General features: G+C 44.3%; 2 protein-coding genes across 3 annotated transcripts; one reads left to right on the top strand and one right to left on the bottom strand.

The window, feature by feature from the left end:
- The first annotated feature begins 1,359 nt into the window (after positions 1–1,359).
- Positions 1,360–13,047, top strand: LOC110520773 (mutS protein homolog 5). The gene is made up of 26 exons (XM_036938789.1): positions 1,360–1,714; positions 1,901–2,002; positions 2,108–2,231; positions 2,505–2,585; positions 2,746–2,799; positions 2,917–3,038; positions 3,235–3,344; positions 3,438–3,473; positions 3,550–3,632; positions 3,768–3,813; positions 3,984–4,122; positions 4,234–4,296; positions 4,407–4,535; positions 4,632–4,704; positions 4,956–5,065; positions 5,475–5,555; positions 5,640–5,727; positions 7,742–7,809; positions 7,884–8,002; positions 8,132–8,258; positions 8,395–8,544; positions 9,935–10,009; positions 10,175–10,321; positions 10,516–10,653; positions 11,654–11,727; positions 12,572–13,047. Exons 2-26 carry the CDS (start codon positions 1,913–1,915, stop codon positions 12,681–12,683), a joined length of 2,439 nt encoding a protein of 812 aa, XP_036794684.1. The 5' UTR covers positions 1,360–1,714; positions 1,901–1,912; the 3' UTR covers positions 12,684–13,047.
- LOC110508003 lies at positions 12,321–25,905 on the bottom strand. Of its 2 annotated transcripts, XM_021588447.2 has the most exons (4): positions 25,405–25,905; positions 19,344–22,272; positions 13,734–13,874; positions 12,321–13,566 (listed from the first exon to the last, which is right to left on the bottom strand). In XM_021588447.2, the coding sequence occupies exon 2, from the start codon at positions 22,257–22,259 to the stop codon at positions 21,429–21,431; it is 831 nt and encodes a 276-aa protein (XP_021444122.2). In that variant the 5' UTR covers positions 22,260–22,272; positions 25,405–25,905; the 3' UTR covers positions 12,321–13,566; positions 13,734–13,874; positions 19,344–21,428. The 2 variants fall into 2 exon arrangements, with proteins under 2 accessions (XP_021444122.2, XP_036794635.1); XM_036938740.1 differs by lacking the exon at positions 25,405–25,905 and having other exon boundaries at positions 19,344–22,382.

Raw genomic sequence — 25,905 nt, 5'->3', positions numbered from 1 at the left:
TACCTAGCAAAGAGTTATAGATGACCTGGAGCCAGTGGGTTTGGCGACGAATATGAAGCGAGGGCCAGCCAACGAGAGCATACAGGTCGCAGTGGTGGATAGTATATGGGGCTTTGGTGACAAAACAGATGGCACTGTGATAGACTGCATCCAATTTGATGAGTAGAGTAGAAAGAGGAGGAAGGGAAGCACTACTAAGCTACACAATAGTACATTTTGGTAGACAGAAGGTGCTCTTTTGTAAAAGGGGTGAATTGGTCATCAAAAAGAAAGGAGGACCAAGGCACTCTTCATATAATTAATTAAAATGCCTTTATTTGTATGGCATGTTCAATAGAAACAAAGTTTTACAAATCTGACGCGTTTCGGCTGCATGGCCTTCGTCAGGAAGTACAAAGAAATAATACAATGTCCTCTATTGAACAGCTTTTCCAATTAGCCCTAATTTGAAGAGGGAGAACACTATAACACAGCAAACATGACCAACAACAGTCTAAACATAGCTGAGGACAATTGAGCAAAATGTCCACTAGAAGACAGCAAATGAACCTATCACGAACCTACAGGAAGGGTGAGAAATCCAGGTTTGTGATAGGTCCATTTGCTGTCATCTAGTGGACATTTTGCTCAATTGCCCTCAGCTATTTTTAGACTGTTGTTGTTCATGTTTGCTTTGTTCTAGTGTACTATGGAATATATTGCTTTCTTATTCTTGACACTTCTCCCAGTCATATCTAAGTGTTCTGATACTTCTAGCTTGGAGTTTTATTTTTTGACAACATAGCTACAGTATTTCACTTTTTAATGTGTATAGTATTGCTTACTAGGTGTGTCCAATCAATTTTGTAACCACTCCCTCTTCAATTACTATTTGTTGCCTTACCTTCATAATCTTACCTCATTTGCACGCACTGTATATGGATTTGTTCTATTGTGTTATTGACTGTGCGTTTGTTTATTCCATTGAGAACTTTGTGTTGTTGTTTGTGTCGCACTGCTTTGCTTTATCTTGGCCAGGTCGCAGTTGTAAATGAGAACTTGTTCTCAACTGGCCTACCTGGTTAAATAAAGGTGAAAAAAAACGTTATGGATGTGTCCCTGCAACCATAAAGGTCCTCAATGATGTCACCATTGCCCTTGATTCTAAGCAATATTGTGCTGCTATTTTTATTGACTTGGCAAAAGTCTTTGATACGGTAGACCATTCCATAATAAAAAGGTCAGTACTCTGACTGGGCCACTCCAGAAGGCGAATTTTCTGTTGTTGATTTTCTTCTGTGTTTTGGGTAGTTGCCCTGTTGCATTACCCAACTTCCGTTGATCTTCAATTGGTGAAGAGAGAGCCTAACATTCTCCTGCAAAATGTCTTGATAAACCTGGGAATTCATTTTTCTGTCGATGATAGCAAGCTAGCCAGGACCTGAGGCAGCAAAGCAACCCCAAACCATGATGCTCCCTCCGCAATACTTTACAGTTGAGGTCTTGATGTTGGTGTGCTGTGCCTTTTTTCTATTTTTTTTCTCCATATATAGTAGGATACATATTTGGCTTTAATTCTGCTGCAGCCAGGACAGCGCACGTGGGGATGAATTTAGCGCGCTTGACATGCCTCGCGCCCGGTGCCAGATCACCCTGAGAGACGCGCTTAAAATCAACTACTCACACAGCAGCAAAAAGCCGAGTAAACGTTAAAGTCAGTTGTGATAGACCACCGGTAAATTGCTAACTAACGGACATGCCATAACTGAGGCGCACATTATATATGTCTGTAAACGGAAAGGGCTAGGTCTACTACATAAGTGAAATTCAAAGTAGTTTACGTTAGCAAACTAGCCAAATTATGATATAATGATTGACGTGACAAAGTTCAGGCCAAAGTTGTCTGCGTGTCTTTGTGTAGCCTAGAGAGTATATGGCGGTGCCTGGTGATGTCACAGTAAGATGCCTGTCAGGGCTCCCAAATATGAATGGAGAAGAGGAGGAGGAGGAAGAATCACATGAGGTGAGAGCAACAGTGAACACACACACACACACATGTCATGTGGGCTATACAAACTACAAACAATGGGCCAAGGCAGATTAAGATAATGTGTGTGTGTGTGTCCAGGTGTTGCTGAGTGTGTTTGCCCAGCATGGGCAGTTGGGGTTGTGTTTCTATGACAGCAGAGACTTCACTCTGCACTACATGCCTGACACCTCAGACAACCACGAGCTCCAACTTTTGGCCAGAGGTATATACTAAAGTTAAACACATACACTTACATACACTAACCAGAGGTAGTCAGTACCCACCTAAACTACTAACTGACCCAAACACATTTCTCCGTCCCCCTGTCCCTCTCCCCCCTCCCCCCTCTCCCCCTCCCTCCCCCTGGTCCCCTTCTCCCCTGTCTCCTTCTCCTCTCCCTCCCCCGTCCTCTCCCCCTCCCCCCGTTCTCTTCTTCTCCTCTCCTTTCCCCGGTCCCCTGACTCTACCCCCTCCCCTCTCCCCCTCCCTCTCTCAGTGGTCCAGGAGGTGAGCCCTCATGTGATCATTACCAGTGCTAAGCAGGAACGCTGCATGGTCCAGTTCATGCAGGGACTGGGTGAGGAGGAGCACCGCACAGGGAGGACTGGGGAAGGGAAAACTTTAGGCTGGCCGGGGAGGGGTGATGGTTAAGGTGGAGGGTAAAGGTTAATGCTAAAAAATCTTTATACATTTGCACCCTCTCTCTTTCTGACTCCCTCTCTCCTCCCTGCTTCCAGGAGCCAACCCAGACTACAGGCCTGAGGTGGTGACCTATCCCTATGTGGACTTTGGTAAGAACAGCTGCCTTGCCTGTGGTAATACACTAGGTATTGTTCTCAGTGTAACTTTTGAACATCAATAGTCAAGTTTTCAGTTACAGATTCTCTCTCTCCCTCTTTTTACCACAGGTCTGGAGGTCAGTAAGCAGAGGCTGTTGTCTGCCCATTTTCCCTTCCTTCCTCCCGCTGTCTCCGAGAGAGAGAGAATCTCCTACCTCTCCTCCTGCATCTCCTTCTCCTCCCCCCTCATGGTGAGTTCTCCTCCCCCCTCATGGTGAGTTCTCCTCCCCCCTCATGGTGAGTTCTCCTCCCCCCTCATGGTGAGTTCTCCTCCCCCCTCATGGTGAGTTCTCCCCCTTGTTCCAGGAAAATAACCTCACACTGACATTTGAGATTAAATTGAAAATGTTGTGCGTGTGTGTGTTTTTATTTGTATGTGTGTCATAGCTGCGGTCAGTAGGTGCGTTGCTGAAGTGTCTGGACAAGAGGAGAGTGGGAGTGGAGCTAGAGGACAGCAGTGTGGGAGTCCCCATCTTACAGTTCCACACCTACACACTGTAAGACACACACATACAGAGAGATCAGGTCAGTTGTGTATAGGTATTGTGGTTGAATGTTTTTTTCACATCTGAATTTTATTCCTCTTACAGGAAAGACGTAGTGTACGTGGACCAGGATACTTACAGGTCAGTCCCCCTGGAGACAAACACAAACACACACACACACTCTCTGCCATGTTTGTTGTGTGTGTGTGTGTTCCAGCGTGCTGCAGATCTTCAAGTCGGAGCTGCACCCCTCTGTGTACAAGCTGCAGTCTGGGGAGAAGGAAGGGCTCAGTCTCTATGGTAACACACATTATGGGAAGTTAATGATCTGATGTGATGTCAGTACATTCTCACACTCGCATTATGAGAAGTGGTGATCTCTCAGTTGTGTTTCCTGTAGTGATGATGTCATGGGTGTTGGTGTCTCTGTTTCAGGGATACTGAATCACTGCAGGTGCAAGTTTGGCTCCAAACTGCTTCGGTGAGGAAAACCTGTTCTCATGGTTGAAGTGTCAGAAACCAACCACACACAGATTATATCTGAGAAACATAATCAATACCTCAGTACCTGTTTGTGGTGCGTAGTCATAATCTCTATCCCTCCTTGTTCTGCTAGATGTTGGTTATTGTGAAATCCTCTCTCCCTCTCAGCCAGTGGTTTCTGAGGCCTACTCGTGACCTGGCGGTGTTAAACAGGAGACAGGAAGTTGTGAGATTCTTCTCCTGTCCACGCAACTCTGACTCCCTAAACACTTTGCAGTCCTCCCTACGCAACATCAGGAACATCCCGGTAACCATGGCCTGTGAACTTTACCCCTCAGCGCCATGCACGCCTCAGTCTGCAACATCAGTGATGAGTATGAATTTTCTGTAATAAAGAGTATTATTTCTCCTGCTGTAGACTCTCCTGCGTTCGATGTCTCTGTCTCACACCAAAGTCTCTGACTGGCAGGGTCTCTACAAGGTAGGAGTTCTACGGCCATCTATCTATATGAATAGCATGTCTGTATGTGTATTAGACAATCTACGGTGCATTGTGAATAGTGTGTGTTTGTGTGTGTGTCTGTGTTGTAGACAGTGTATAGTGCGGTGTGTATCAGGGACACAGTGCGCTCCCTGCCTCAGTCCATCCAACTCTTCCAGGAGATCAGTGAGGGATTCTCAGATGACCTTTACTACATCGCCTCGCTCATCAGCAGAGTGGTGGGACACACAGTACACACGTCAGGTGCAGCTCCCATGTTCTGGATGTCAATGTGTTTCATTCTCATTTTATTCTGTGATTTGTGTCTTGTATAGGTGGACTTTGAGGGCAGTTTAGCAGAAAACCGTTTCACTGTCAAACCCAATGTGGACCCTGCTATAGACGAGAGTGAGTGTTCATAACATTAGGGAATGATAAAGGTTAGAGTTATGTTAGGGTTATGTTTGTTGAAGGTTAGGGTTATGTTTGTTGAAGGTTAGGGTTATGTTTGTTGAAGGTTAGGGTTATGTTTGTTGAAGGTTAGGGTTATGTTTGTTGAAGGTTAGGGTTATGTTAGTTGAAGGTTAGGGTTAGCTGATGGTTAAGGTAAGGAGAAGGTTAGGGTAATCTTACTCACCTCCGTCTTCTTTCTCTGCCAGAGAAGAGGAGGATGATGGGACTGTCTGACTTCCTGACGGACGTGGCTCGCAGAGAGCTGGAGCACCTGGACACCCGCATCCCCTCCTGCTGCGTCATCTACATCCCCCTGGTCTGACATCTACTATTGCTGTCTGTCTACATTCCACTGGTCTGACATCTACTACTATTGTCTGTCTACATCCCCCTGTTCTGACATCTACTACTACTGTTTGTCTACATCCCCCTGGTCTGACATCTACTACTACTACTGTCTGTCTACATCCCCCTGGTCTGACATCTACTACTACGGTCTGTCTACATCCCCCTGATCTGACATCCATCATGGGGTCACCCATCCCTGGTTTACATGCTAACAAGGATGCTAAATGCTAAACAAATACATCTAAAGTGTACCTTGCTGACTGTCAGGATCAACAGGATGCCAATGCTTTCTAAATATCCATAAAATGAGGTTAAATTGTAATCTGGATGTCCTATCCTATCAACATAATTTATTTATTTATTTATTTCTCTCTCAGATAGGGTTCCTGCTCTCGGTCCCTCGGTTGCCCAGCATGGTGGAGAAAGAGGACTTTGAGATAGAGGGCCTTGACTTCATGGTGCGTGTATGATACATGTGTATGTTTGCTCCCACTGTGAGTGTGAGTTTATGATGTGTGTATGTTCTCACTGTGTGTGTTTAGTTTCTGTCTGAGGAGCGTCTGCACTACCGCAGTCAGAGAACCAAGGAGCTAGATGACCTGCTGGGAGACTTACACTGTGACACCAAAGGTCAGGCTGTCAGCCCTCCGCCCTCTTTCTCTCGCTCCTTTTCTTGTCTCTCTCTCTGTCCTCTCTAAAATGGGGACACACATAATCCAGAAAAATACATATCAGAACAAGCAATGTCAGAGACCGGAATATAAATATATATACCACGGGGTTGGTGGCACCTACACCAAGTCAAAGCTGTAGGATAAATAAAGGGGGCATATATAAGCAGACAATGAAAGGTCTTACAATATTCAATGATTACATTTCTAAAAAACAGGTTATAGGCTACATGTGCACCTCCAAGTCAGAACAAAATTAAGTGAAAATAGACCAAATTATTTGGGTGAGGCACATGGGCTGCTAATGTCTTACTACACAACATACACTTAGTATTACTTTCTTAGCTATAGTATACATATCTCCCTGCCATATTACATAATTTATGCAGCAGCATACAAGACATTTTCGGACTCACCTTGTTGTGCTGTGCTCACTTGAACAGGAAGGTGGCGCGGCGGTCCTTTGTGGGCAAATTTTGTCATCAGTCTGGCATTCTCTGGATTTATGGTGCTTTCAAGACAACTGGGACTATAGGAAAAGGAGGACCGAACAGGCCCCTATTAATATCGCGGGGCTGAAGTGGAGCGGGTCGAGAGTTTTAAGTTCCTTGGTGTCCACATCACCAACAAACTATCATGGTCCAAACTCACCAAGACACTTGTGAAGAGGGCACGACAACACCTTTTCCCCCTCAGGAGAATGAAAAGATTTAGCATGGGTCCCCAGATCCTCAAAAAGTTCTACAGCTGCATTCTAACTGGTTGCATCACCACCTGGTATAGCAACTGCTCGACATCTGACCATAAGGCTCTACAGAGGGTAGTGCGTACGGCCTTGTACATCATTGGGACAATCTTCCTGACATCTAGGACCTATATACTAGGCGGTGTCAGAGGAAGGCCCAAAAAATTGTCAAAGACTCCGGTCCCACCCAAGTCAAAGTCCTCTCTGTTCTCTCTGCTACCACATGGCAAGTGGTACCGGGGCTCCAAGTCTAGGACCAAAAGGCTCCTTAACAGCTTCTACCCCCAAGCCATAAGACTGCTATTATTAACAATTAATCAAATAACCACCTGGACTATTTACATTGTTTATTTTCTATGCACTTTACAAATTACCTCGACTAACCTGTATCCCCGCACGTTGACACGGTACCGGTACCCCCTGTATATAGCCTCGTTATTGTTATGTCATTTTCTTATTATCTTTTAAGATTTTTTTTATTTTTTACATTAGTTTATTTAGTAAATATTTTCTTAACTCTATTTCTTGAACTGCAGTGTTGGTTAAGGGCTTGTTGTTTTCAGTGCATATGACAAATACAATTTGATTTGATCCAATATGATTACGTAGTACCAGTCTTGGACGAAATCAAACCAGGACGAGAAGCTAGTAACGTTAGCTAGCTATGCTAACTGATGCTGCAGTGCGTGCGCGTTCTCATCCTACAGTTACAAATAACATAAACTCTTTTCAAAATATTAAGGAGCAGTCTGCCTTTTAAGTAGCAGTCTGCCTTTTAATTCCATCTTCCTTTGATTAGATATCTCCTAACTTTTGCCTCACATGGAGACTATGACTGTAGCCTATTGGCACTTTGATAACTTATGATTGGCCAACAACAAGCTACACGCACCAATCTCCACTCTTCTGAAAAGCATGACCAGCAGCATAAATTATACAATTTCTGTCTTGCCTCTCTGCTGCAGCAGTCGCGTTCTGATATTTACAGGCCCTTCCGGACAAGTCAGTTAAAATTACACGTACCCAAGACCTGTGACAATCATGAGATCAGACCCGTGACGTTATTTACAATTCAGGATCCGTACCTGCTCGGGTCCCGGATCGGGTATTCGGGTACAGGTTGAAACGTGAAGATCTCTAGGGTACAACCAAAGAAACTCTTTTGGAAAAAAAGTAGACCATACTTTCTACATGTCTGAATCTCTCTCTCTCTCTCTCTCTCTCTCAGACATGGAGACAGCGGTTATGACACAGCTACAGACCACAGTGCTGGGGAGAAGCGCCTGTCTGTACAAGGTGTGCGTCTTTAAGCGGTATCTCTGTGTGCACACTTACCTTTTTGTGGGATTATGCTACGTGTGTGTGTGTAGGTTCTGGATCTGAGTGCTGAGCTGGACTGTCTGATGGCACTGAGCCATGCCTCCCAGGAGTATGGATACACTACCCCCACTCTGGCCAACCACCACAGGATAACACTCAGACAGGCCAGGTACGCACACTCGGACCCCATTCCAGCTGGCTAGACGCCTGTATGAACCCCTAGGGTATCCAGGGAGGCGGTTAGAGAGGCAGATAAGGGTTGTTGTTGCTCAGATCTCTCTTTCTCTCACTCTCTCAGACACCCTCTGTTGGAGTTGTGTTCTCCTATGTTTGTGTCTAACTCCTTCCTGAGTTCTGAGACTCGTGGACGGGTCAAGATCATCACCGGGCCCAACTCATCTGGCAAGAGCATCTACCTCAAACAGGCAAGGACACACACACACTCACTCACTCACTTACTCACACTCACTCTCACACACACAGAAAGTGTCAAAGACAGATAAAGTTCTTGAGTTGTTTCAGGATAGATTGTTTCCTCTTCCTTCTGATTGGCTGGGTCAGGTGGGTCTGATTGTGTTCATGGCTCTGATTGGTTCTGACGTGCCAGCGAAGGAGGCAGAGATTGGTCTGGTGGACGGAATCTTCACACGCATGCAGAGCAGAGAATCTGTGTCTGTAGGACTCAGCACCTTCATGATAGACCTCAACCAGGTACACACACACATACACACTATGCCAATGGTGGAAAAAGTACCAAATTGTCATAATTGAGTAAAAGTAAATATACCTTAATAGAAAATGACGAGAGAGAGAGAGAGAGAGAGAGAGAGAGAGAGAGAGAGAGAGAGAGAGAGAGAGAGAGAGAGAGAGAGAGAGAGAGAGAGAGAGAGAGAGAGAGAGAGAGAGAGAGAGAGAGAGAGAGAGAGAGAGAGAGAGAGAGAGAGAGAGAGAGAGAGAGAGAGAGAGAGAGAGAGAGAGAGAATGCTTAAATTCACACAGGACACCAGATAAGACAGGAGAATTACACCAGATATAACAGACTGACCCTAGCCCCCCCGGCACATAGACTATTGCAGTATAGATACTGGAGTTTGAGACGTGGGGGGGGGAACACTGTCCCTGTCCAACGATAGCCCCGGTCAGGGCCAACCAGGCAGGATATAAATACTACTTGAGTAAAATTATAAAAGTATTTGGTTTTAAATGTACTTAAGTATTAAAATGACATGTAATTGCTAAAATATACTTAAAGATCAAGATGCACTATTCATAAATCGCTCCACCATTTCCTGGATGCTAAAATCCAAATAGTTTGCCTTCAGTTTATGTGACAAAACAAGCAGTCATTGTGTAGAGAATCATTGTATCATCTAAACCGCTGTGAAATATATTTTCCGTAACCAAAACTATTGTATATTCAGCTTTTTGAAGCTGGTGTACAAAACCAAAAGTGAAAGACGCAAAAACAAATTTAAGAACGCGAAGCATAGAAATAGCCCACATACAACAGATCTATCGCTTCCTAGACTTGCTTTCAATGGGAATGAAAGATCTATAACTCACAATTCTATGTGAATTTGGTCAGATCAACCAAAAAAATTACATTATGTATCAAAAGTAAAAGTATAAATAATTTCAAATTCCTTATATTATGCAAACCAGACGGCACAATTATTATTATTTATTTTTTAATATTGATAGCCAGAGGCACACTCCAACACTCAGACATCATTTACAAACAAAGTATGTGTGTTTAGTGAGTCCGCCAGATCAGAGGCAGTATGTAGGCAGGGACGTTCTCTTGATAAGTGCGTTTATTTGACTATTTTCCTGTCTTGCTAATAATTTAAAATGTAACAAGTACTTTTGGGTGTCCAGGAAAATGTATGGGAGTAAAACTTACATTATTTTCATTAGGAATGTAGTGGAGTAAAGGTTTCACAAATATAAATAGTAAAGTACAGATACCCCCCAAAAAACTACTTAAGTAGTACTTTAAAGTATTTTTACTTAAATACTTTACACCACTGCACTACAGACACACATGCATTTACTTATTCTCAGTGTGTCATACACGTATGTGTGTGTATGTCTGCTACAGATGGCTCATGCTCTGAACCACAGCAGCGGTCACTCACTGGTCCTGATTGATGAGTTTGGGAAAGGAACTAACACGGTGAGAGAGAGGGAAAGAGGGAGGAAACACGTGAGAGACATGAAAGGAGGGATGGAGGAGAAAGGTCTCTCTTACACTGCCCAGTTATTTGCCTTTCTTTGGGTCTTTCTATGTTTCAGTGTTTCAATGTGGGTCCAAGTAAACTGTTGAACTGTTTCTCACCAGGTGGATGGGCTTTCCCTTCTGGCGGCATCTATCTCTCATTGGCTGAAAAGAGTTCCAGCCGAGGTTCCTCACATTCTATTGGCCACTAACTTCCACAGTCTGCTACAGCTGGGTCTCCTACCTTCCTCAGGCCTGCTGTCACTACTGGTGTGTGTGTGTGTGTGTGTGTGTGTGTGTGTGTGTGTGTGTGTGTGTGTGTGTGTGTGTGTGTGTGTGTGTGTGTGTGTCTTTCAGTATGTAAGGCTGGGATTTGTTGGGGGAAAACCCTTTAAAAAGTGTATTGTCTGCCCTAAGCATGCCTTGGACTGAATCCCAGCCTTGATTTTTGTGTGTGTGTGTAGACTCTGGAGACAGCGGTGGATGGGGATGAATTGGTGTTTCTGTACCAGCTGAAGGAGGGGATCTGTCGCTCCAGCTACGCAGCCAACATCGCTACACTGGCAGGCCTTCCCCCCAGCCTCGTACGGAGAGGAGTGGAGGTACGCTACACCACACACACACTAGCATAGCTGTGGGATTTAGGGGTGCATATATATATAGAGAGTGTATTCGGAAAGTATTCAGACCTTGACTTTTTCCACGTTTTGTTACATTACAGCCTTAAATACACACAATACCCCATAATGACAAAGCGAAAACAGCTTTTTAAAAACATTTTTGCACATTTATTACAAATAAAAAACATACCTTATTTACATAAGTATTCAGACGCTTTTGCTATGAGACTCGAAATTGAGCTCAGGCGCATTCTGTTTCCATTTGTTGAAAAGAAAAATGCAATTGCAACCTATTTGCAATTATGAATTGAGACCAAAAGCTCAAGAGAAGTTAAGTGTTTAATACCAAGGATACAGTCAGCTGAGTGCATGCATTTAGAAAGTTCACAAAACATCTTATACTCTTCCCTCCTTTTGGTCCCCACCCTCTTGCAGGTGTCACCTCCCCAGCTATACATTTTATAACCCCAATGAGTTTCCCTGTTTTCCCCTGTGGAATCTCCATGGTGCTCACTTTGTTTAGCTAGATGTCAGAATCACACCCCGTCCATCTTCATTGTCCTGGGCCTGACCCTGCTATTTGATCCTAGGCAATTTCCTCTTATCTGATTAGGTCAACCTTTCTAAATGAGCATCCACACAGTTTCATGGCCTAAACTCCATTAATACTCACAGTAATCATTCACTAAACAGGATACAAACTATATTTATTTTTTTCTCCACAAAAGTAGTGCACTCCATCTTTAATAGTTCTGTATTAACGGACTGATATAGCATCTGTAATGCAGCCAAAAAATATTTTTCCAGCACCCACCCTCAAATATTTTTTTAAACAATTTTATTTCTACCAAAAATGAATATATAACGCAGCCCCCACACTCCCAAACTACTTCCTGTGTCTATGCACACAAGTACAATAAGGCATCACATTTTTTTCAACAGAAATGCAAACTAAGAGTAAGTTATGTATGTGTTTGTGTAGGTATCTGAACTGTACAGAACAGGAAAGACCATTAAACGCATCGACCGACCATCTACAGAGGAGCTGGCAAACAAGTAAGTCACACACTCACAGTGAACACACACACAAAGTCAAATCAAATGTTCTTGGCCGAATACAACAGGGGTAGACAGTGTAAGGCTTACTGACGAGCCCATTCCCAACAGTGCAGAGTTAGAATAAAGCAAATATTTCCTCAGTAAAAAGGAAATAGTAACACAATAACAACAATAACGAGGCTAAATACGAGGAGTACCTGTACCGGGTCAATGTGCAGGTGAGACTCTAAAGCCAGATTTTACATTTAAATAAGTTGAGATAAAAGAATGCATGTAAATGTGAACATGAATGAATGCCTCCACTTCAGTTTACTCTTAATATTTTTTCTTGCACTGTAACCAATGATTTATGAATCGATGTCCTCATTGTGGTTTTACACACGTTATTAGAATAGTTATGAAATAAATGCACATTGTTATATTTGGTAACACTTGCTTATTTTCCCTCGACAACAACCCCATTTGATGCATTGAACGGATGTGGGGGGGATCAATGTCTACGTAAGGTGGCTAATTATAAACACTCACAAACGCTCTGAGGAAGGTCTAGAAGTCGATACGTAAAGTTTTTAAAGAGCAGTGATACTATCAAGATCAGTGATACTATCAAGATCAGTGATACTATCAAGATCAGTGATACTATCAAGATCAGTGATACTATCAAGAGCAGTGATACTATCAAGATCAGTGTGCAGGTTTCTTCTTTTTCTCATCTTATTCAGCTGTTACCATTCACCTGGAACAAAGATGGCTCAGATGAACATTTATATAAGTTATTCTGCCTGCAATACATACGCATAATCACCCACAGGTGTTTTCTTTGTGTGTGTGTCCCTGTCAGGTGTGTTTGTGTGGTGAAGAAGTTTCTGTGTGTGAACCTTGAGGACCAGAGTGTGGATCTGCAGCGCTACATGAAGGAGGAGTTGCTTCCCTCTGGAGGAGACCTGCTCTAACAGCAACACTACTGTTGTCTGTCTAACATCAACACTACTGTATACCAACCAGTATGACCTCAGCTTCACTGACTGTAGGAGGAAGTTGCCCCAAGATGCTGATGGTTTTAGAGAGGTTAAGATGATCCTAGATCTGTGAATATGGGTCTGAGAGATTGATGCATACTACTTTAGGATTTACCATAACACTAAAGTCAATGGGAAATACTGTAGTATTCTCTATGGAAATATTTCGGTTTGGAGGAGAACATAAAAGTAATTTTGACGTGTTTAAAATATCCCAACCAAGATTGAGGACAATGTAAATTCAAATTATGTTATTCAGTTACAATTCAAAATGTTCAATAAATATGATTGGATTTTATTTTCTGTCTCCTTTTCTAGTTTATGCCAACAACAGAATGAGAAAATTACATTTATTCAAAATTGAATTCCATATAACCATCTAACCAATTTTCCCAAGCCCAGAGACAGCTTCTAACATGAGACTTTTGTCTCAATCTGGCACATCTACATATGTTAATTACTGTCCATATTCCTTGACAAATAAACACAGAATATTAACAGAATTAAGAAAATTGAATAAATGTGTGCTGCTGGGGACTTTATGATGCATGGTGGTTATTGTAGTCTGTTGAAGGTGAGGATCATGGTTATTGTAGTCACTGTCAGGGAGAGGAGAGGTGGATGATGGTTATTGTAGTCAGTGACAGGGAGAGGAGTGTGTTGAGGGGTAGTGTGTGTCCGGTGTTGCAGAAGTGTGTGTTGCAGCAGTGCCTGGTCATCATGTAAATGGTTGTGTTGGAGAAGAGCTCCACATTGGTCACCAGCTCACACTCCTTCGCCTTGACACAGCCCAGCAACTTAACTTCCAACACATCACCTACAGAAACACACACACAGTTAACACACATAGACACTGTCAACACACTAATATGCTCTGCTTCACACTTCTCTGCCAAAAATCCACAAAACCCAGCACCGTAATGTCCCACACACCAGAAAACACACACACAGCACCCGCCGGCCATGTCTATCCATGTGACCCACCTGCCTTCCCTCGGCCAGTGTAGCACTTCTCTCCGATATTGCAGTTGGTTTTGGTGGTGTAGCAGGCATCCCAGAAGCCCAGGTCACAGCGGAAACACTGCAGAGGCCCCTCCTCCCGTTGCTCCTCCTGATCATCTTCATCTGGGACCACAGGGTAATATCATATACAGTACCCTCTCATACAGGGACATAATCGCTACAAGTCATGAGTGTTTTATTGATAGAATTGATCATTTAAAGTCGAAGGCTGCTCCTGACGGAGACAACATTACAGACATGAAAAAAGATTGAAGGTTTATTTCTATTGTGACCCTCTTTGGCAAATAATATGAAAGGTGGGCAAGATCGCATTGTACACACTGTGACTGACTATCTTATTCTCAGTGGTGTAACATACTTGAAGTAAAAATACCTGAAAGTACTACTTCAGTAGTTTTTGGGGGTATCTGTACTTTACTATTTATGACAACTTTTACTTCACTACATTCCTAAAGAAAATGATGTACTTTTTACTCCGTACATTTTCCCTGACACCCAAATAAATGTAGGACAGGAAAATGGTCTAATTCACAAACTTATCAAGAGAACATCCCTGGTCATCCCTACTGACTCTGATCTGGTAAACACACGTTTCATTTGTAAATGATGTCTGAGTGTTGGAGTGTGTCCCTGGCTATCCGTAAATTAAAAATATAAGAAAAGGGTGCCGTCTTTGCTTAATATAAGGAATTTGAAATTATTTATACTTTGACTTTTGATACTTAAGTATATTTTAGCAATTACATGTACTTTTGATACTTAAGTATATTTTAGCAATTACATGTACTTTTGATACTTAAGTATATTTTAGCAATTACATGTACTTTTGATACTTAAGTATATTGAAAACCAAATAATTTTAGACTTTGAATCAAGTATTTTACTGGGTGACTCACCTTAATATAAAATGACTCAATTAAAAGTATCTTAACTTTTACTCAAGTATGACAATTGGGTACTTTTTCCACCACTGCTTATTCTTAGTTTTCTGAAGCTTATTCGAGGCACACACATAATCAATTATCGAATCAAAATGACACTCCACAAGGGGCCCTGCCAGTGTCTACAGTATTTTCCTATCATGAAAACATTATCTCCTTGGCAGAAACCTTACTTTTTGGTTAACCTTTGTGAGAGATAAAGGCCATACTCTCACCTGATGGGTCACTATCTTACTCACATCCAAGGTAGCTCACGGCATCTTTGGCGGTACCCACTGCGTCTATAGTAGACTGCAGAAGACTGCGTCTATAGTAGACTACAGAAGACTGCGTCTATAGTAGACTGCAGAAGACTGCGTCTATAGTAGACTACAGAAGACTGCGTCTATAGTAGACTACAGAAGACTGTGTGTATAGTAGACTGCGTCTATAGTAGACTACAGAAGACTGCGTCTATAGTAGACTACAGAAGACTGCGTCTATAGTAGACTGCGTCTATAGTAGACTGCAGAAGACTGCGTCTATAGTAGACTACAGAAGACTGCGTGTATAGTAGACTGCGTGTATAGTAGACTGCGTCTATAGTAGACTACAGAAGACTGCGTCTATAGTAGACTACAGAAGACTGTGTCTATAGTAGACTACAGAAGACTGCGTCTATAGTAGACTACAGAAGACTGCGTCTATAGTAGACTGCAGAAGACTGCGTCTATAGTAGACTACAGAAGACTGCGTCTATAGTAGACTACAGAAGACTGCGTCTATAGTAGACTACAGAAGACTGCGTCTATAGTAGACTGCAGAAGACTGCGTCTATAGTAGACTGCAGAAGACTGCGTCTATAGTAGACTACAGAAGACTGCGTCTATAGTAGACTACAGAAGACTGCGTCTATAGTAGACTACAGAAGGCTGTGTCTATAGTAGACTACAGAAGGTTGTGTCTATAGTAGACTGCGTCTATAGTAGACTACAGAAGACTGCGTCTATAGTAGACTGCAGAAGACTGCGTCTATAGTAGACTGCAGAAGACTGCGTCTATAGTAGACTACAGAAGACTGCGTCTATAGTAGACTACAGAAGACTGCGTCTATAGTAGACTACAGAAGACTGCGTCTATAGTAGACTACAGAAGACTGCGTCTATAGTAGACTACAGAAGACTGCGTCTATAGTAGACTGCAGAAGACTGCGTCTATAGTAGACTACAGAAGACTGCGTCTATAGTAGACTACAGAAGACTGCGTCTATAGTAGACTGCAGAAGACTGCGTCTATAGTAGACTACAGAAGACTGCATCTATAGTAGACTACAGAAGACTGCGTCTATAGTAGACTACAGAAGACTGCGTCTATAGTAGACTACAGAAGACTGCGTCTATAGTAGACTACAGAAGACTGCGTCTATAGTAGACTACAGAAGACTGCGTCTATAGTAGACTACAGAAGACTGCGTCTATAGTAGACTGCGTCTATAGTAGACTGCGTCTATAGTAGACTGCAGAAGACTGCGTCTATAGTAGACTACAGAAGACTGCGTCTATAGTAGACTGCAGAAGACTGCGTCTATAGTAGACTACAGAAGACTGCGTCTATAGTAGACTGCAGAAGACTGCGTCTATAGTAGACTGCAGAAGACTGCGTCTATAGTAGACTACAGAAGACTGCGTCTATAGTAGACTACAGAAGACTGCATCTATAGTAGACTACAGAAGACTGCGTCTATAGTAGACTACAGAAGACTGCGTGTATAGTAGACTGCGTCTATAGTAGACTACAGAAGACTGCGTCTATAGTAGACTACAGAAGACTGCGTCTATAGTAGACTACAGAAGACTGCGTCTATAGTAGACTACAGAAGGCTGCGTCTATAGTAGACTACAGAAGACTGCGTGTATAGTAGACTGCGTCTATAGTAGACTGCGTCTATAGTAGACTACAGAAGGCTGTGTCTATAGTAGACTACAGAAGACTGTCTCTATAGAGCACCAAGATGTTACAGTAAGAGGGGAAACTAAAGTAGTTTAGTCAGGTAACGTTCTTAGGTAGCTGTGTCTTGTGTTCATCTGCCAGCAGCATACCACAATGCATCCCTCTACTGAAAAGCATTAATGGTGGATGAGGTAAGTTTGTAAAGCACTTTGAGCACCTAAAGTAGGTGGAAATTAGGTTTAGGTGGTAAGTCTAACCCTATGTACAAATTCGGGTTAGACTTATTACTTATAGCTAGCTAGTCCAGCTATACTGTTGCTCCATTAACACCTGGCATGGCTATCCACCTCTGGTGGGAGCAGCTCCTAGTGCTAATCCAAACCCTGAGTTTCAGTGATGTTCCTAATCTCTGGTCATCAGCCCCTCTCATCCTGTTAGCTTGTTAGCCCCTGCCAGCTCAGGTGAACACTAATTGGCTAGAGGGTTGTGTTTGCACAAACTCACCAACTAGAACTAGGAAGTATTTCATCCAGTGTTTGTTATATCACTGGGTTGGAACAAAGACCTGCATGCACACACCAGGACTACAGTGGACCTAACGATTACTATATGGATTACAATAGCTACCTAAAACTAATTCCAGTAATCATCCTAAACCAGAGGAGGCTGGTGGAAGGAGCTATTGGAGGATGGGCTCAATGTGATGTCTGGAATGGAATCAATGGATTGGTATCAAACATATGAAAACCATGTTTGACTCTGTTCCATTCATTCCATTCCTCCTATAGCTCATCCCACCAGCCTCCTCTGTCCCAAACATAGAGTCACCCAACTCAACCTCAACTTAACTCTCTTCCAGTAATTATCTTCTCTTCCAGTAATCATCCCAAACATAGAGTCACCCAACTCAACCTCAACTTAACTCTCTTCCAGTAATTATCTTCTCTTCCAGTAATCATCCCAAACATAGAGTCACCCAACCCAACCTTTTTTCAGTAAAAAAAGCACAACTACCTTCAGGAGAGCGACTGCAGGACTGGTGGAGGTGTTTAAAGACATGAAAAGCCCATCCTCTTCAATCAGAACAATCCCAGTATTTGTATAAAACTGATACTGACATTTGTATGACATCATAATATAATTATTTTCGTAGTGAATATGTTCATGGAGGCTCTGTGTAGCTACAATGTCATGTTTATGTTCTTATTGACGTGTTATGTATGCTTTATGAACACACATTTAAATATATATATATCTTATGTGCTGTAGCAGTTGAGTTTTTTATTTGATGTATTTAACAAGGCAAGTCAGCTAAGAACAAAATCTTATTTACAATGACCCGGGTCTGTAGTTGGTGTTAAACAACATAACATTTCAATTTTATGTCCCCCACATTCTGTGTGAAAATCTTCACATCCCATACCTAAAGTATAGCCTACCTAAATACTATGACCCAGATCAGAGAAAGACCAATTCATCTCGATTTACCTGCAGAAGCTGTTAACATCGCCAGGGCAAAAACACAGAGCATCAATCCCCTCATTTCAGAAATAAATCCTTCAAACTATCCAGAGAAGGGCCAGTTGAGACCACAAAATGAGGAGTGTCCCTGAGGAAGTCAATGAGCTCCATTGTGACAGTAGGAGTAGGCACCCCTGTAGCTAGAATTGGATTAAGACGCATTATACCTGTCTATTCTCACAGACCAATCACTGTTGTTGTCAGAGGCAGCACTGCGCAGTGGACCAGCCATCCGGAGCAGAGAGGTAAAGACAGAGGCTCTCTATAAGCTGTCTAAATATATATATACAGTATATAGATAGCTCTGATCCGGGGCATGTTATTGCAGTAGTGGAAAAAGTACCCAATTGTCATACTTGAGTAAAAGTAAAGATACCGTAATACAAAATGACGTGAGTAAAAGTCACCCAGTAAAATATTACTTGAGTATCAAAAGTAAATGTAATTGCTCAATTATACTTAAATATCAAAAGTATAAATAATTTCATATTCCTTATAATAAGCAAACCAGATGGCATAATTTCCTTGTTTTTTTAATAGTCAGGTCACACTGCTAAATAGTAAAGTATAGATACCCCTCAAAACGACTTCATTAGTACTTTAAAGTATTTTTACTTAAGTACTTAACTGTGTTATTGTAAAGCTAAGACATTTAGTTAACCAATCAGCTCAGACAAAGATCTGTCTGTAACTAGTCTGGGCTACTTTGACTAGTCACTATTCACTAGCTCATGAAAATATCTGCACTTCCCCCCATATTAAACTAACACCGTAGCATCATCAGAGAGAATGTTTTTTGAGAAACAGCTGTTGGATTCTTAGAAATGCTCCTTATGTGGGATCTAAATATTTGTTTGATTTCACCTTTATTTTGACAGGGAGTCATGCTGAGACCAGGGTTTATTTTACAGATGAGCCGTGTAATTACAAAAATACACTACGAAAAGCAAAAAAATATTAATTTAAAGTTACAAAGGAAAGAACAGGTGGGGAGGATTAGGTTATCTCGCAGGGCCGCTGGAAAAAGCCTGTTACACTTCATTATTTCATGAACATGTTTAAACACCTCAAAGGGAATAATGAGATGTCCTAAATCAACAATGAGGGTTAGATGACTAATGGACATCTGTACTTGACTGAATGGTCTACCACATGAAGGGGGGCGCTATTGAAATCCTACTTTATGTGAAGGTGTTGTTGCTGTGGGTCCCAGGTGTTGTTGCTGTGGGTCACAGATGTCCCAGGTGTTGTTGCTGTGGGTCCCAGGTGTTGTTGCTGTGGGTCACAGATGTCCCAGGTGTTGTTGCTGTGGGTCACAGGTGTCCCAGGTGTTGTTGCTGTGAATCCCAGGTGCCCCAGGTGTTGTTGCTGTGAATCCCAGGTGTTGTTGCTGTGGGTCACAGGTGTCCCAGGTGTTGTTGCGGTGCCAAGTTGAAACACTAACTTGAGATCCTGACTATCTACTGATCAATGGGATATTTGCACAAAGTTGTGATTTGCATGTTAGGATTGATGTTAGGATTCAGCACTCTGTCTCTGGTCCTGTAACCCCAGTAGGGTCTCCCTCCTCGGTAAAACACACGTGTCTGACTCAGCGAGGAGTTAAGCAGCTTAGAGACAGTGCTCCTAGTCCCACAGTACTGATCCTGCATAAACTCTAATAAAATGTATGACTGACATTAGAGGGAGACTAAAACAACTGTCCTGTTTGTGGGATTGCGTAACACAGAGACAGACTGAGACAGTTAAACAAACCTAGGCAACAGCAAGAGTAGAAATACAATGCACAGGTTATCTCCGTGTGGGACAGAGGGTGTGTGCTTGTGTGTGTTATGGGAGGCCATAGGTGGAGCATTGTGAGAGTAAGTGTTAGGGTCAGGCAGGGATTACATGTGAATTTAATCTGATGTTCAGGATTACAGTCCAGCAATCAAACACTGACTGACCACATAATTCAGCTGCTGCATTAAACTCACAAAAAACACACACTTCCCAGTTTTAGCATAGTCAGAAGTGAGAAACCAAGTACTGGTCTATCCCTGGTAGTGTCACTGGTGGTGAACAGGGGTTAATGGGTTCAAAAGCAGTACGAGGTGTGAGAGGTTTAGCATGTGTGAAAGCATGCATGCGGTTGTGTGTGTGTGTTGTGCCTGTGTCGTGTACATGTGTCTGGCCGTGCAGGGCAAGGCAGTCTTGGCGTTCCTCACTAATCTCAATGGCATTATCCCAGCATGTGTCTGAACAACAGAGGAAATACTCTGCAGTCCTGAAATACCAATAAAAAACCCTTGGTCGGTTCTACAGTGTAATTGGAGGCTGGAGGAGAACACTCAGGACAATTAAACCCCCCCCTCCCTCTCTCCCCTTCATCTCTCCCTCCTCCTCCCCCCTTTTACTGCATCTGTGTCTGTGGGCTCTATTCAATTAAACCCAGTCTAACTTCCTAATGGTTTTGTGTACCTTAAAGACCAAAGTTTTGCTGCATACACACTGCAAAGATATACTTCATATATGCACTGCAAACAGACTGGGCACATTTGGTAGAGTTGTCAGCTAACGTGAATTCAACAAAACAAATTCACAATGACATTGGATTTGGGTTAAAAGTTGGGAAAATTACGCAATTGCCTTACGTTGATGACTTTTTGCAAATGTTTTGTTGAAATGAAGTGGAACAACGTGGATTCGACCAGTTATTGGCCAGTGGGTAGTAACATCTAACTCAAGTAAAGAGTAAGCATGTAGACAGCCAACAGCCAACTATGAGAAGGCATTAACTTTGTTTTCATTGCTATGATTTCCGTCCATCTCTTGAGCCAAGTTTGGGTGTGTGTAAACAGAAACCCTATAGCAGAACAGCCATGACAAACAGAGTCACTAATATTAGATAAAACTTTGAGTTACAGTTAAAACGACATCATGAATCAAAGTTCTCCAAAGCAGCCTGTTCCATAGTGGAATGTCTGGCCGTATTTAGTGTGTGTGCGTGCATCATTCAGGATGGCACTACAGTCACTGTCTGCAGTGGAATCCTCCCCTAAGCCCAAATACAGTCAAACACCCCTGAGAGAGACTTTACTACACAACAACTAGCTGACGTCACCTAGCCCTGTCTCCCCCTGGCCCTGCCCATCCTAGAGGGGTAGAGAGAGATGCCCAACACACTCCACTGCATCTACAGCCTATAGAAACCACAGAGAGAGATGGAGAAATATGTGGTGCATTTATTTAGAAAAGCGTGTACAGATGTGAGTACAGTAGTATCTCAGAGTTGGAGAATAGAGTGGATAGGGGAGCCTGTCTGAACGTTATAGTTGATCTCACTGGAGTTACAGGAGTCAGAGTACACAGAGGAAGGGGCTGGGGAGGGACAGGAGGAGGGGGGGTCCTGGTGGTGCAGGACTCTGGTCAGCAGGGTTGACCCCCCTTTACCCCCCACCTCTCTGACTCTCTCTTCACGCCCCTGTCCCTCCCCTGGTAGCAGTGAGCTCAGCGCCCCCACAGAGAGAACGTTCAACTCTGACCCCTCCTGTCTAGGCACTCTGGGAGGCAGGGGGGGCGGGCACTCCTCAGGGAGAGGGGAGTGTCTGTCTGAGGGCTCTCTCTGGTTCCCCTGTTCCACATCCTCATAATTACGGTTCTCCCGGCGCCATTCCCTTGTTTTCTTGTGTTTGCGTTTCCCCTGCTCCTCAGGGTTCTCAAGGTTCTCACGCTCTCGGTTCTCACGGTCCCGGTTCTCATACAGCAAGGTTCCAGCACAGATGAAGATGAACAGGCCGATGCCCATCACGACAGGGCCGAGCAGTTTCATTCGCTCGCTGTGGGAGCTGCCTCGCCCACCCACAGGGTTAGGGGTGGAGCTAGCATACCCGGCCACGGCCACAAACATTCCCACCATCACCACGACAACGCCCGCTAGTAGCCACGCCCCAGGAGGGGAGCGGAGGCGGAGTCTGACTTCGAGCTCATCCTTCTGTTGCCGTGGGAAGCAGAGTGGGCAGGGCCATGTGGTTTGTGGGCAGGTTGTCTTAGGTGAGTGGGAGGAGTCTTGGGTGCAGACGGCGTTGACCGCTCCACTGGACCCCGCTGCTGTCATCCTCTACCACAGACTGGATAGACAGAGGACAAGTACAGGAGACAGAGAGAAGACGAGGACAGGAGAAAGAGAGAGAGAGAGGATGAGGACAGGAGAGAAAGCAAGGACAAAGACAGGATAGACATGGAGAGAAGACGAGGACAGGAGAAAGAGGGAGAATGAAGACAGGAGAGAGAGAGGATGAGTACAGGAGAGTGAGAAGACGAGGACAGGAGAGAGAAGAGACGAGGACAGGAGAGAGAGGGAGGGAGGACAGGAGAGAGAGGACAGGAGAGACAGGGACGGAGGACAGGAGAGAGGACGAGGACAGGAGCGAGAGAGGACGAGGACAGGAGAGAGAGAAGACGAGGACAGGAGAGAGCGAAGACGAGGACAGGAGAGAGAGGGAGTGAGGACGAGGACAGGAGAGAGAGGGAGTGAGGACGAGGACAGGAGAGAGAGGGAGTGAGGACGAGGACAGGAGAGAGGATGAGGACAGGAGAGAGGATGAGGACAGGAGAGAGAGTGAGGACGAGGACAGGAGTGGGAGGGAGGACGAGGACAGGATAGGAGAAAGAGGGAGGGTGAGGACAGGAGAGAGGATGAGGACAGGACAGAGGATGAGGACAGGAGAGAGAGGATGAGGACAGGAGAGAGAGAAAGAGGACAGGAGAGAGAGAAAGAGGACAGGAGAGAGAGAAAGAGGACAGGAGAGAGAGAAAGAGGACAGGAGAGAGAGAAAGAGGACAGGAGAGAGAGAAAGAGGACAGGAGAGAGAGAAAGAGGACAGGAGAGAGAGAAAGATGACGAGGACAGGAGAGAGAGGGAGTGAGGACGAGGACAGGAGAGAGAGAAAGATGACGAGGACGAGAGAGGGAGTGAGGACGAGGACAGGGAGAGAGAAGACGAGAACAGGAGAGAGAGGGAGGGCAAGGACAGGAGAGAGGACGAGGACAGGAGAGAGGGAGGCGAGGACAGGGGAGAGAGAGGACGAGGACAGGAGAGAGAGGACGAGGACAGGAGAGAGATGAAGGGAGAGAGGATGAGGACAGGACAGAGAAAGGCTAGAGAGAGAGAGGTAGAGGACAGGACAGAGGACGAGGACAGGAGAAAGAGGGAGGCGAGGACAGGGGAGAGAGAGGACGAGGACAGGGGAGAGAGAGGACGAGGACAGGGGAGAGAGAGGACGTTGACAGGAGAGAGAGAAAGAGGACAGGAGAGAGGGGACGAGGACAAGAGAGAGAGAAGACGAGAACAGGAGAGAGAGGGAGGCGAGGACAGGGGAGAGAGAGGACGAGGACAGGAGAGAGAGGACGATGACAGGAGAAAAAAGAGAGGACAGGAGAGGAAGGGAGAGAGGATGAGGACAGGACAGAGAAAGGATGAGGACAGGACAGAGAGAGAGGTAGAGGACAGGACAGAGGACAGGAGAAAGAGAGAGGACGAGGACAGGGGAGAGAGAGGACGAGGACAGGGGAGAGAGAGGACGAGGACAGGAGAGAGAGGACGATGACAGGAGAAAAAAGGGAGGACGAGGACAGGAGAGGGAGGAAGGGAGAGAGGATGAGGAAAGGACAGAGAAAGGATGAGGACAGGACAGAGAGAGAGGTAGAGGACAGGACAAAGAGGGAGGACGAGGACAGGGGAGAGAGAGGACGAGGACAGGGGAGAGAGAGGACGAGGACAGGAGAGAGAGGATGAAGACAGGAGAAAAAAGGGAGGACGAGGACAGGAGAGGGAGGAAGGGAGAGAGGATGAGGACAGGACAGAGAAAGGATGAGGACAGGACAGAGAGAGAGGTAGAGGACAGGACAGAGGACAGGAGAAAGAGGGAGGACGAGGACAGGGGAGAGAGAGGACGAGGACAGGAGAGAGAGGACGATGACAGGAGAAAAAAGGGAAGACGAGGGCAGGAGAGGGAGGAAGGGAGAGAGGATGAGGACAGGACAGAGAAAGGATGAGGACAGGACAGAGAGAGAGGTAGAGGACAGGAGAGAGGACGAGGACAGGAGAAAGAGGGAGGCGAGGACAGGAGAGAGAGGACGTTGACAGGAGAGAGAGAAAGAGGACAGGAAAGAGGGGACGAGGACAAGAGAGAGAAGACGAGGACAGGAGAGAGAGGGAGGGCAAGGACAGGAGAGAGGACAAGGACAGGAGAGAGGACGAGGACAGGAGAAAGAGGGAGGACGAGGACAGGGGAGAGAGAGGACGAGGACAGGAGAAAAAAGGGAGGACGAGGACAGGAGAGGGAGGAAGGGAGAGAGGATGAGGACAGGACAGAGAGAGGATGAGGACAGGACAGAGAGGGTGGTAATGGGGAAGAGAAAGGGGTTAAATCAGAGGAAGAGAAAAAAGACAGGGGGAAAAGGGTGGGGTGAGAGTTGTTGAGAGTTGACTTTGTAAACAACAGGAAGTGACAGAGGTGATAAGAACCCCAGGAGTTAATGAGATGCAGTATGTGAGTCTCTCGCGCCCCCTTCTAAACTCCACGCTAGATTACCCTGTACACAAGCCCGTTCACTGTAGCCGTCACATTTAAACTCGAACTAAATATTCCACAATAGCCTATGTAAACAATTAAATAAAGCACTGTCAAGACAGACATATCAATGGCGTCCAATTCTGACCTAAATTGATAATATATGGTCCCAGTGGTAACTCTCAATTGACCAAGTCCCAGATGTAGCTTCTATTAGATTTCACATAAAGTAATTTCGTCTGATTTGGGGCTTTCCTTGAACATAACATTCAATCATTCCGTCACTTAAACAAAGAACATGAATGCAAAAAAACGAGACATTTAGTAAAGATTACAAAAAGTTCAGAAATTGTAGATTTTACATAACATTGTATAAATGATGGCAATAACATCGGTCAAAAACGTTAATCGAAGGGTTGAACTTGTGCAACATTGTAGCAGACCCTCGACAACTTTTCTCGAGAGAGAGCGGAGTTGCGTTGTCCGATTCCGTATGCAATGTAACGGTAATCTTTTAATTTATGGTTATCTGACGCTAAAGCCTTTTTGACATTGGGGATGTCTGAATAATGTTTTAAAAAGTAAGTCAACACTATTGACCAAATACAAACTAAAATTAACAAGTAACACTTGCTTTTCATGTGCTGCGCTCTGATTTTTGAGAACGTTCCGATAATGGTTACTTGCCTCGATTTGGCTGTTGCTCGGTTGTGGACATTTCCGCGTCGCTCCTGCTGTTGACATATCTGGAACTATTTTCTCAACATGATGCCCGTTATTTATTTTGTCCCTACATTAATATGGTCAGCGTTGACTCTTCAGCTCCCTCTTTAAAATCTTTTCCCGAAGTTTCACCCCTCAACCAGGCTGCTTAACATCTGTCCAGCCTTGGTTTAAAGCGGCGAGTAGGCTACTACGGCGCATGCGAGATCTTGGTCCTCATTAATTCCCGATAAGTAAATATGCCAAAATGTTTGTTGCCTTTTGACTTGACTCTATACTATGCGCACACTTTTCTTTTTGGAGTAGTTTGATGTTTCAGAAGCAGTAAGCCAGAGCATTACGCTCTGTGTGTGTTTTTTTGGTTTTAATATCCCAACTAGGGTCATTTTGCTGGACCCCACAAGGAAGATTCTACTTTAGGTTTAGGGTTTACAGTTAGAATTAGGGATTAGGTCTAGGGGGTTA

This window comes from Oncorhynchus mykiss, chromosome 2 (genome assembly GCF_013265735.2).
Source record: "Oncorhynchus mykiss isolate Arlee chromosome 2, USDA_OmykA_1.1, whole genome shotgun sequence".
Taxonomy (NCBI): domain Eukaryota; kingdom Metazoa; phylum Chordata; class Actinopteri; order Salmoniformes; family Salmonidae; genus Oncorhynchus; species Oncorhynchus mykiss.
The sequence above is the reverse complement of the archived record's forward strand: the minus strand, read 5'-3'. Positions and strand labels throughout refer to the sequence as shown.